Below are 12,504 nucleotides of genomic sequence, written 5' to 3' on the forward strand. Positions count from 1 at the left end.
GCGTTAAACAGTATGGCCTATCCTTTGTTTGGCTCATAGTCTATTCTTTCAGTCATGTTTGCTTTGGGATTGACCTGGCTATTGTAGGTTAGGCTATATGCAGAAACAGGTGCACGTAGACTAGGCCTTACTGCAGCAGGCTTTGCAGTTGCATGTACATTTCAATCTGAATGAATATAACTGTTAAAATTGAATTATTTATTGTATATCCCATTTGAAGCATAGCCTTTCAACAAAACAGCATGCAATCCACCAGGTAAAATAAATGTTTAGTTAATCCACGATGTGTTTATTGACTGGTTTTGGTCACCCCATTCTTAATTTATCCATACACCTATCCAATAATATCATTGTTTGTGTTGAAAGGGAACAAGACTTTTAAGTCATAGACAGGCCTATACTTATTTTATCGATGCAAATGTATAAAATCAAGCAATGGAGCAATGCACGGAGTAGGGGCTGAGGTGGGGTGACGCCGTATGTCTYGAGTCGCATAACCAACGACGAGACGAGCGTGGGATCCGTCCCTATACTGCCGCTGCTGCCTGCCTCATTTGGAATAGCACGGAAAACCGTTATTTTTTTCTCTGCGTCCTGAAGAGGCCAATTTCAGGGATAGTCCCATTTGGGCATTCTTGATCATCGGGAGGTTTTTACAGTGTCTGACAGACGACAGTACAGACTGCCATTAGCGGTAGCATCTCCAAAATAAGGTAAGAAGCATTTGTCTGCAGCAGACACAGTGAATGTTGTTTTTATGTTGTCATAGCATATATTTTAAATTATTTTGTATGATTGTCTAGAGACATAGGCTAATCATTTCCATTCACGATGTATCTCATAATGGGTGTATCCTGCCCTTAAAAACACATTTGATTAATGAGATTTGGGGAGAGATTTGGCGTTTTATTTGGGGGAGGAATTGTCACCTGCGCATCCATCATTAAAATTAATGCATAACGTTTTAAAACCATCCTGAGTTAATTCATTATATTTAGAAAATAACATCAAAATCGTGTTTTTCTCGTTGTTCTATTCACATTTCATGAGAATGACCAGACAATCATGTCATTTTATGGGTTGATTGTCAGTTTTTATCATATTTTAAGATTATGCGCATGGTGAAAAATGACATGAGAAARAGAGTGGTGTGATTTCAGGCGGGTTATCACTTACGGGGTTTAATTCCCTCACCACTGCGTCGTTTCTATCGGAATGCACTTGCATACCTCTCTCTCTCTCTCTGTCCGAGCAGACTCGTACCATGAACTGGATAACTGAAACGACATGTTCTATCTGCAAATAAATAGCCTATTTCTATCCACATCACATGTTAGTTTTGCGCGTACATGTGAGGTGGACACCTATACCTTGTTCAATGTCTAACGACGTTAATCTTAGATGAACAAATAGACCGTAGGAGCCAACCCCATTTTCACCTTGCCCCTGATAATTTCTCTCTCCTATCTTCGCTCAATATGTTTCTCCTCAAGGTCATTCGATGCATAGTAGCCTAATGATTTAGGCTCATTTTATGTTATGTAACATCTAAATTATTTCAACACAAGCCTTTTGGTTGCATCATCTAAATATATGTCATTTTTTAATGAAAAATATAGTTTGCGCAAAATGTTGGGTATGCAACATAACCTACTTTGCAAATAAGCCAAGCCCATGTCAATATACTGTGCCTGTGTATCGTGTAATGGTTATGTATGTCAGGATGTCAAACTCCTTCCATGGAGGCCCAACTGTCTGCTGGTTTTTGTTTTTCCCTTTCAATMAAGCCCTAGACAACCAGGTGAGGGGATTTCCTTACTAAATTGTGACCTTAACACATGGTTGTTGGTTCAAGCACAGTGCTCGCTGTCCATGACTACATGACAATATACTGTATGCATATCCTACTGCCTAGCCTACACCCAAGGCCATCAACTTGTTTCTATCATATGATGGTTGTTCCAGTTATCGTGATCTCCCTCAATTGTCAATTTATAAATAGTCAGAGTTAATTTGATTTGGATTATGTTTTCCAGGACAGGTCAGGATAACATCTGACATTTCGCATATAGGCTACAATATCAACACCCATATAGTTTACATAATGTACTGTGGTCAACATATTTGCAGGACAGGTGTCAGCAGCAGCTTTTGTTAATCCAGGCTGTCAGAATTGCACGTTTTTATTATTGAAGAGGATCAGAGAGCAGCTCACCAGATGGGCTGATTCCCTTGTTTATTCATTAGTCAAAAGGCTTTATATGATCACCGAAGTACCAACGATAGCCTATTGCCCACACACCCTACGGGCTACACACTGACTTCATCTAATCCCTCCACTATGTGATGGATACCTTATCACTCACTCTGTTTCCATTAATGAATAGATTCCTCTGGAGGTTTCTACATCGAGGTTATTAAACATAAACTGCAATTAAAAGTCCAGGAGTATGTCCCAAATGGCACTCTATTCCCTATATAGTGCACTACTTTTGAGCAGAGCCCTATAAAGGGAATAGGGTGTCCTTTGTGAAGCATCCCATGTGTCAGGCTACAGGTAATCATGGAACCAAAATTGGTGTACGACAGTCTGTCACACAAGACTACAGGCTACAGGTAAAATGCAGACCGGTAACCTGATAGGTGATGATCGAACGCTTGATGAAGTGGTCGTGCTGACGGCAGTGGTCCTGTCCGACACTGTGTGATGTCAGGCCAGATGTGATGTGGTGCCAACAGATTTAGAGAACACAAATAGAACACTGCCGTCAGGCAGGGAAAGCATCTGTGCATGTCAAAATCAACCTCATTGAAATCAACCAAGCAATTCATTATTGTCTTTTTTTMTTMTTMYAWTTTTTACAAAAGGACTGTTTGACACAAAACAGGTTTGAGAGCAAAATTGTGGGTAAAACTTCCTATGAAAACCCTCCCATCATAATGCATTATAAGCATGTTTATAACATCTTATGCGCTATGCATAACGCACTATAATGCACAGCATACATTTGAATGTGTGATAGGCTTTTTCTATAACCATGATATAAATCAAATAAAGGCATGTCTTACACACTGTGCTATATTGTGCTATATTGTGCTATATGTGCTATATTGTACTACATGTTAGTAGAACAATACCTTGATGAAGGTTTATTGAGACCGAAAACGCTGGTCTATGATCTATTAAATGTGTGCTGGAGTTTCCTTTCTATTCAAAATAAATCCTTCCTGCACCACAGGCATCATGGGAAAACAGAACAGCAAGCTGACCCCTGAGGTGATGGAGGACCTGGTGAAGAGCACAGAGTTTAACGAACACGAGCTGAAGCAGTGGTACAAAGGCTTCCTCAAAGACTGCCCCAGTGGTAGACTGAACCTGGARGAGTTTCAACAACTCTATATCAAGGTGTGTATGAGGTGTGGTACACCCGATGCTGGAGAAATGATGTATATGGTGTTATTACTCCTAGCTAGGGAAATGATTGATATCCTGATTATATCATGTGATTGTAAGAAACCTTTGTGAAGCTYGAACAGACAGAATCAGGGTTTGATTTCTCTATATTAGAACTGCACTGTTGCTCATGTTTTTTCCCTGTCATATTAACCAATCATAATGCTAGTTAAACATAGATGTTTTTAAATAGTTGGATATCACAGCTGTCTCTCAATAAATGTTTCAACTTTGCAGTTCTTCCCGTACGGCGATGCGTCGAAGTTTGCACAGCACGCCTTCAGGACCTTCGACAAGAACAGCGACGGCACCATCGACTTCCGAGAGTTCATCTGTGCCCTGTCCATCACATCGCGTGGCAGCTTCGAGCAGAAACTCAACTGGGCCTTCAACATGTACGATCTGGATGGAGACGGCAAGATCACCAGGGTGGAGATGTTAGAGATCATCGAGGTAAGGAATAACACTGATGGCTGGCTTCCCGGACACAGATTAAGCCTACTTGGTTTCCCGGACACAGATTAAGCCGTTTTAGTCCATTACTAGGTTTAATCCGTGTCCGGGAACCAGCCCTATATGTTTTTTGATTTACTTGTACCCATGAAGCTTATACTAGCTGTTTAAGTTGTTTATCCAGTTTTAATTAATCAGCAGTGCATGTTACTTCAATGTATGCTACAAAGACAAACATGACTAAAAGAAACATTGAGACAGAGGACGATCAAGTTTAGCCGCTAGATGAATAAGGAGAACGTGTGTCCTTAGGGATAGCAGCAGGTAAGTGACCGTTGAGGGAGGTTGGATATCCCTAGGGCGAGTGTAACGGATGTGAAATGGCTAGCTAGTTAGCGGTGGTGCACGCTAATAGCCTTTCAATCAGTTACGCCACTTGCTCTGAGACCTTGAAGTAGTGGTTCCCCTTGCTCTGCAAGGGCCGTGGCTTTTGTGGAGCGATGGGTAACGATGCTTCGTGGGTGACTGTAGTTGATGTGTGCAGAGGGTCCCTGGTTCGCGCCCGGGTCGGGGCGAGGAMACGGTCTAAAGTTAAAAACTGTTACATTGGTGCCGTGACCCGGATCACTGGTTGCTGCGGAAAAGGAGGAGGTCGAAAGGGGGGTGAGTGTAACGGATGTGAAATGGCTAGCTAGTTAGCGGTGGTGCGCGCTAATAGCCTTTCAATCGGTTACATCACTTGCTCTGAGACCTTGAAGTAGTGGTTTCCCTTGCTCTGCAAGGGCAGCGGCTTTTGTGGAGCGATGGTAACGATGCTTCGTGGTGACTGTTGTTGATGTGTGCAGAGGGTCCCTGGTTCGCGCCCGGGTCGGGGCGAGGGGACGGTCTTAAAGTTAAAAACTGTTACACGAGCAGCAGGTAAGGTAAGTGACCTTTGAGGGGGGTGGGATGTCCCTAGGGAAGCAGAGGTAAGTGCCGTGAGGGGGTGGGATGTCCCTAGGTGGAGCAGAGGGTAAGTGACCGTTGAGGGGGGTGGGATGTCCCTAGGTGGAGCAGAGGTAAGTGACCGTTGAGGGGGTTGTCCTAGGGGAGCAGAATAAGTGACCGTTGAGGGGGGGATGTCCTAGGTGGAGCAGAAGGTAAGTGACCGTTGAGGGGGTGGGATGTCCCTAGGTGGAGCAGAGGTAAGTGACCGTTGAGGGGGTGGGATGTCCCTAGGTGGAGCAGAAGGTAAGTGACCGTTGAGGGGGTGGGATGTCCCTAGGTGGAGCAGAGGTAAGTGACGTTGAGGGGGTGGGATGTCCCTAGGTGAGCAAGGTAAGTGACCGTTGAGGGGTGGTGATGTCCCTAGGTGGAGCAGAAGGTAATGACCGTTGAGGGGAGGGGATGTCCCTAGGTGGAGCAGAAGGTAAGTGACCGTGAGGGGGGTGGGATGTCCCTAGGGGAGGCAGAAGGTAAGTGACCGTTGAGGGGGGTGGGATGTCCCTAGGTGGAGCAGAAGGTAAGTGACCGTTGAGGGAGGTTGGATATCCCTAGGTGGAGCAGAAGGTAAGTGACCGTTGAGGGGGGTGGGATGTCCCTAGGTGGAGCAGCAGGTAAGTGACCGTTGACGGGGGGTGGGGAGAAAATGTCAATTGGGGGAGTAGGTTGCTGACTATTCAACAGCCTGATGGTCTGAGGGTAGAAACTATTGGCCAGTCTTCCAGTTTTGCCATGATGCTCCTGTACTACCCGCATCTAAGTGATTGAAGCAGGGAGAACAGGGCGTGTCTTGGGTGGCTTGGGTCCCTGATGATCATCTTGGCCTTCCTGTGACACTTGGTGGTGTAGGTGTCCTGTAGGGCAGGAAGTGTGCACCCAAATGGTGCGTTCGGCTGCACGTATCAACCTCTGACGTGCATTGCTGTCTGCGGTGGTGGAATTGRCGTACCAGGCTGTGATGCAGACTGACAGTATGCTCTCGATGCTGCTCCCATAGAACACTGAGGGGCCTCGGGGACAGCATCCTGTGGTTGAAGAGTTGCTGTCGTTTCTTCTTCCCCATGGTCTCCYAGTGGTTTGACCATTTCAMCTTCTTTTAGATGTGTACGCAGAGGAATTTGATGTCATTGARTGTCTCCACGGCTGCCCTGTTGATGAGGATGGGAGTGTGTCCAGCCTGGTTCCACCTGAAGTCCACAGTCAGCTCCTTTGTTTTGCTAACGTTGAGGGAGAGGTTGTTTACCTGGCGCCAAGCCGTCAGAGTGCCTACCTCCTCCCMGTAGGCCGTATCGTTGTTGTTGGTAATCAGGCCTACTACTGTCYTGTCYTCAGCTAACTTGATGATGGAGTTGTAACTGTGTGAGGCCAMMCAGTCGTGGGTATACAGGGAGTACAGGAGGGGACTGAGGACACACCCTTGTGGGGCCCACGTGTTGAGAATCAGTGTCGAGGTGGTAATGTTGCCTACCTTCACCACCTGGGGGCTGCCCATCAGCAAGTCCAGGACAGTTTAATAGGGAGGAGTTCAAACCCAGGGCCGATTGTAATTAGCTCATAGAGCACTATGGTATTGAAGGACGAGCCATACTCGATAAACAGCATCCTCACATACAGTGCATTTGGAAAGTATTCAGACCCCCTTGACTTTTTCCACAMTTTGTTCCGTTACAGCCTTATTCTAAAATGTATTAAATAAATAAAAAAATCCTTATCTACACATAATACCCCATAACGACAAAGCGAAAACAGGTTTAGACTTTTTGCAAATGTATTAGAAATAAAAAATAAATACTTTATTTACATAAGTATTCAGAACTTTTGCCATGAGACTTTAAATTTAGCTCAGGTGCATCCTGTTTCCATTGATCAACCTTGAGATGTTTCTACAATTTMATTGGAGTCCACCTGTGGTAAATTTAATTGATTGGATATGATTTGGAAAGGCACACATCTGTCTATTTAAGGTCCCACAGTTGACAGTACATGTCAGAGCAAAAACCAAGCCATGACGTCAAAGGAATTGTCCGTAGAGCTCTGAGACAGGATTGTGTCGAGGCACAGATCTGGGGAAGGGTACCAAAAAAATGTCTTCAGCATTGAAAGTCCACAAGAACCAGTGGCCTCCATCATTCTTAAATGGAAGAAGTTTAGAACTAACAAGACTCTTRCTAGAGCTGGCCACCCGGCGAAACTGAGCCATCGGGGCAGAAGGGCCTTGTTCAGGGAGGTGACCAAGAACCTGATGGTCACTCTGACAGAGCTCCAGCGTTCCTCTGTGGAGATGCGAGAACCTTCCAGACAGACAKRCATCTCTGCAGCACTCTGCCAATCAGGCCTTTATGGTAGTGGCCAGACGGAAGCCACTCCTCYGTAAAAGGCACATGACAGCCCACTCGGAGTTTGCCAAAAGGCACCTAAAGGACTCAGACCATGAGAAACAAGATTATCTGATCTGATGAAACCAAGATTGAACTCTTTGCCTGAATGTCAAGTGTCACGTCTGGAGGAAACCTGGCACCATCCCTCTGGAAGCACGGAGGTGGCAGCGATCATGCTGTGGGGATGTTTTTCAGCAGCAGGGACTGGGAGACAAGTCAGGATCGAGGGAAAGATGAACGGAGCCTAGTACAGAGAGATCCTTGATGAAAACCTGTTCCAGAGCACTCAGGTCCTCAGACTGGGCCAAAGGTTTACCWTCCAACAGGTCAACAACCCTAAGCACACAGCCAAGACAACGCAGGAGTGGCTTCGGGACAAGTCTCTGAAAGTCCTTGAGTGGCCCAGCCAGAGCCCGGACTTGAACCCGATCGAACATCTCTGGAGACACCTGAAAGTAGCTGTGCAGCAACGCTCCCCATCCAATCTGACAGAGTTTGAGAGGATCTGCAGAGAAGAATGGGAAAAACTCCCCAAATACAGATGTGCCAGGCTTGTAGCATCATATCCAAGAAGACTTGAGGCTTTTATCGCTGCCAAAGGTGCTTCAACATAGTACTGAGTAAAGGGTCTGAATACTTATGTAAATGTGATTTCATTTTTGCACAAATGTCTAAAAACCTGTTTTTGCTTTGTCATTATGGGGTATTGTCTGTAGATTGATGAGGAAAAAAACTATTTAATACATTTTAGAATAAGACTGTAACGTAACAAAACATGGAAAAAGTCAAAGGGTCTGAATACTTTCCCAATGCACTGTATGCATTCCTTTTGTCCAGGTGGGTAAGGGCAGTGTGTTATGTTATATATATMTATATGTTACAGTGGGGAACATTGGTATATAAATTCAGAAGTATCAAGATTAAACTTTGAACATGTTAACAGATTAACCAAGACTGTGTGAAAATAGGTCTTTCTTGAATTCATTACACCCTTGTTCCTTTCTGTGGTATCGCCTCACCTATCAACCCTGGTTGTCTATAGGCCATATACAAAATGGTGGGCACTGTGATCATGATGAAGATGAACGAGGATGGCCTGACACCGGAGCAACGGGTGGACAGGATCTTCAGCAAGATGGATAAGAATAARGATGACCAGATCTCATTGGATGAGTTCAAAGAGGCGGCCAAGAGTGATCCGTCCATCGTGCTCCTCTTGCAGTGTGATATGCAGAAGTGAGGAGGTGCTCGTCTGTATAAAACCAGACATGCACACACTCTGCGGACAGGCAGCACATGTTTTAAATGTTTCATTAAGTTCTTCTTCTCAGCCTTTTCCACAGGAAAAAAATTATGCTTGGACTATTTTTCAATGGACTTGCTTCTTGTGGTTGTATGCATGAGAATGTCAAATAGCGGAATAATTTTTAATATATAACATTACACAGTATCATGATKCATTTATATTTTATCGAACCTGACCTGCCAATGTGAATTGTGCACAAGTAATCCTATTCCATTTACCCATTCACTTTTAGGCTAGCTTGTATATCAGTGAAGCGCTATAAATTGAATGATTCTGTTCCTGCAGTATTTAGATGATCCATGTCCACTGCTGCAGCTAGCTGCTAATGCTAGCTGCTAATGCTAGCTGCTAATGCTAATGCTTAACATGCTGGTAATGAACAATCATTCCTATGATCATTGTAACTTGTCTCTATAATACCCAAACTTATTGAGCTCTTGGAAAAATAGAGGAGATCCTTGTTCTTTCCAAATAAGGTGTTCTGTTCAGACTGACTGAAACTGATGTGTAGGTTCTATTTGCATGCATGTGTTTTGTGTTCAGACTCTATACTCTAACCTCTTGTTATACTGTTGCATCTGCAAGGGGGGTATTCAAGGAGAACCCCCCCCCCTGAAAAGCGTTTGGTATTGTTGCATGGGATGTACAGTAGTGATTCACCTCACCATTACATGATTAACCTTCTGTGGGTGGTTGTTGCCCTCATATTTAATAACGTATACATGTGTAATTAATGTGACACTTGAGTTCTTGAACGACAGATAATATGGGCCCTGGTTGTAACCTCTCACACATACAGAAGACGTATCTGAAAATTTAGTATTGAATTAAAGCACAGCAGTAATTGAAAAACTAGAGAATACATCTGCTGCTGATAATATACTACCCACTGGGCAGAATGTTATTTCCACATTTTAAAAAAATATATTTAATTTTTTAATATTTTTTTTACCCAACTTTGAACCTAAATCCAATGACATGGTGACATTTGTTGTTGATTTCACGTTAGTTGACAACTCAACCAAATGTAAATCAAAACTAGACGTTGAAATGACGTCTGTGCCCAGTAGTTATCTATCTATTATATTATTCTGTTGCTTCAATCAAATCAATCAAATCACCAGGCCAATACTAATCTATCTTCAATACCAGTCACCCATCACTCTTAGCATTGCTGGATACATTATACGCCATAACATCCTAATAGGTTGGATTTCTCAGCCTGTACGTTTTCCCACTATTTACAATACAAAGTTACGTCATACATATCAATATGTTTACCGTAACACAGAACATGGCATCTGGAGCTTGTAAATGAAGCGCTTATTTCCAGAGCAGAAAAGCCTTACATGAGTTTACCGGACATACTGCATTACCACCAACAGTACTTTTTTATTAAATTTTTTAAAAAACTATCAAAGGTTTCATCTTCTAATCTCAATCTAAGTTTACAATGGTCTTTAAAAGATGCAGGATCCTCCACGAGATACAAGTGTTAGGATGAAAACATAGCTTCTGAAACTAAAGGTTGCAGRCCTGTGTCAAATTTACACCTATATGGATTACAGATATTGTGAAAATGTACTTTGTATTGAACATAACCAGACTGATTTACCACTTGGAAGCTATGCAGGCATGTACTGGCAGGCAGTCCACTTACTGTACCAGTGGAATCTGGCCCTGTTTTTCATAGTTCTGGATACAGCATCATGTAGACTTGAATGCTCATAGCTGTTAATTAACATTAGTCTATATTATTACTACAACAGGGTGATCCTAACTCCATGGGCAAGAATCTTTGTCAAGTAAATGTTTATACTAAATTTGAAAAATCCAATTAAAAAAAAAGATAAGTGTATTTTGTTAGTTTTGTTCTTTTTATACATGTTGCATGTGTTGCACCCAAAATGACATGGTTACATTCTTTATGTAGTACTAAAGAAACTCAATCAAATAAACATCTATGGGCTTTTACAAAAGGCATGGTCTGGTAAGTGTGATTCTATTTATTATCCAGGCAATCAAGAARGGTACATATTTCCTTGATTGCTTATCCAACATTTTAAAAAATGATGCTGTTTAGCAACCTGTTAGGTTTCCAAACATATGCATTTTGTTGTTGTTGTTCGAGGTGAATTATTGGAATCTTTCAAGATTCTCTAATTTAAGAAACAGGTATTTCCATGTCTGTAATATTATGTATTACAACCAACGACAGTTGGATCAGCTAYTATTTGTTAATCCATTTTATTGTAACAAGAATTAACATATAAATTAGGTTAGAAAACTTGGATGCGTAAAACATCTTTCAGTTGACAGTAGTTTAAAGCACATCATCGGCATTCAAATATGTTAAAAACCAAATACAGTAACCTAAAAATATTGCAGATAAAATCAATAGCAGGGTTGGGCAAATTGTTTCTGAACAAAGAATGAAACAAAACATAGTTCCCAATGTATCAAAATTATACAGTGTATTACTAACTGTAATCAAAGTCAAAAGATATCTACATCTACTGTACACATACAGTAAGCAGAAAAAAAATAAAAATAAAAAAAATCAGCAAAAAACTAATTTACAGAATTTAAATTACAAGCAATTAAAGATGCACTATGCAAAAATCACTCTCKATTTCCTGGTTGCTAAAATTTGAATAGTCGACTAATTTCAGTTTATGTGACAAAACAAGCAAGTATAGTGTAGAGAATCATTGTACCATCTAAAAACAGCTGTGAAATATCGTTTCCAAAAACAAAAATATTGTATTTTCAGCTATTTGAAGCTGGTGTACAAAACCGAAAGTAAGAGAGACAAAACTTAAGAACGAGAAGCATAGACATAGCGCACATAGAACAGATCTGTCACTTCTTAGACTTGCTTTCTATGAGAACTATAACACACATTTCTAAGCAAATTTGGTTGGGTCACACTAAKAKATTTACATATTGCAGCTTTAATATGTAGAAAATGTAAAATATGCATAGAGATATGTGAAAGTAACGGTGTTGACAATACAACAAAGATGTATCCACACAGCCACTATGAAAGTATATAGGCCTACATACGGCATCATAGGGGGAATTCTTCATAATTCAWCCGTCTGCATGGCGCACAACAATAAAGCATAGTCTTAAGTCTCCCAGAGAGACTTACGTATTCACTCCTAGCAAAAATTAATAGAATGTGTTTAAAAATCCCARACTGTTCTAATGGCTTGTTAGGCATGACGATGGCCTAATCCACCATCTATCAGGGTTGGGGTCAACTCCATTTAAATTCCGGAAGTACAAATTGGAATTTGGTTTACTAACCAAATTGACATCTATCAACTACCCCAGGTCTTCATCTCCTGCCTGTCCTCCTGCCCTCTCTGGATCCTGCAGCTGATGTATCTTGATGTGGTCACTTTTTGGCAAATTGCTGAAAGAAAAAAGTGAGAGAATCACCAACAACACATTTTTTATTTTCTGTGTTCAAATTTGATTTGAAGATCAATAAGGGATAAGGGCAATATACACATGTACAATGTCCTCCTCCTATCTCCTCCTACCTGGTAGATAGGGGGGTGATGAAGAAGAACTGACGAAGGTGCTGCCGTTCTGACAGCTCCAGGAGGAGATCCAGTGAGATACGACGATTGTGCATGTCCTTTGAAAAACAAATTGGAGACAATTTTTTTCCAGCGTTGATTCAGTAAGACCTACTATTTTACTATTTTGTTGGGATCCCCAATTAGCCGCTGTCAAAGCAGSGGCTACTCTTCCTGGGATCAAAAGAGGATATAAAAACAAATAAAATATACTGACAAAAATATGAATGCAACATGCAATAATTTCAAAGATTTTACTGAGTTACAGTTCATTCTAGACGATTCTGTGCTTCCAACTTTGTGGCAACCGTTTGAGGAAAGCCCTTTTCAGCTGTCCACTAA

General features: G+C 41.9%; 2 protein-coding genes across 4 annotated transcripts in view; one reads left to right on the top strand and one right to left on the bottom strand.

The window, feature by feature from the left end:
• The first annotated feature begins 466 nt into the window (after window positions 1-466).
• Window positions 467-10,553, top strand: vsnl1b (visinin-like 1b). The gene is made up of 4 exons (XM_023987112.3): window positions 467-713; window positions 3,240-3,406; window positions 3,692-3,907; window positions 8,309-10,553. Exons 2-4 carry the CDS (start codon window positions 3,245-3,247, stop codon window positions 8,504-8,506), a joined length of 576 nt encoding a protein of 191 aa, XP_023842880.1. The 5' UTR covers window positions 467-713; window positions 3,240-3,244; the 3' UTR covers window positions 8,507-10,553.
• A 250-nt stretch (window positions 10,554-10,803) lies between these two features.
• The window catches only part of smc6 (structural maintenance of chromosomes 6), a 30,939-nt gene continuing 29,238 nt past the window's right edge, over window positions 10,804-12,504 (bottom strand). For all 3 annotated transcript variants that reach the window (XM_023987059.2, XM_023987060.2, XM_023987061.2), the window contains exons 26-27: window positions 12,124-12,221; window positions 10,804-11,993 (exon numbers count right to left, since the gene is read on the bottom strand). In XM_023987059.2, the coding sequence (XP_023842827.1) occupies window positions 11,903-11,993; window positions 12,124-12,221 (189 nt within the window). In that variant the 3' untranslated portion in view covers window positions 10,804-11,902. The remainder of the gene's footprint in view (window positions 11,994-12,123; window positions 12,222-12,504) is intronic.

The sequence above is a fragment of the Salvelinus sp. IW2-2015 genome, linkage group LG4q.2, assembly GCF_002910315.2.
Source record: "Salvelinus sp. IW2-2015 linkage group LG4q.2, ASM291031v2, whole genome shotgun sequence".
Taxonomy (NCBI): Eukaryota; Metazoa; Chordata; class Actinopteri; order Salmoniformes; family Salmonidae; genus Salvelinus; species Salvelinus sp. IW2-2015.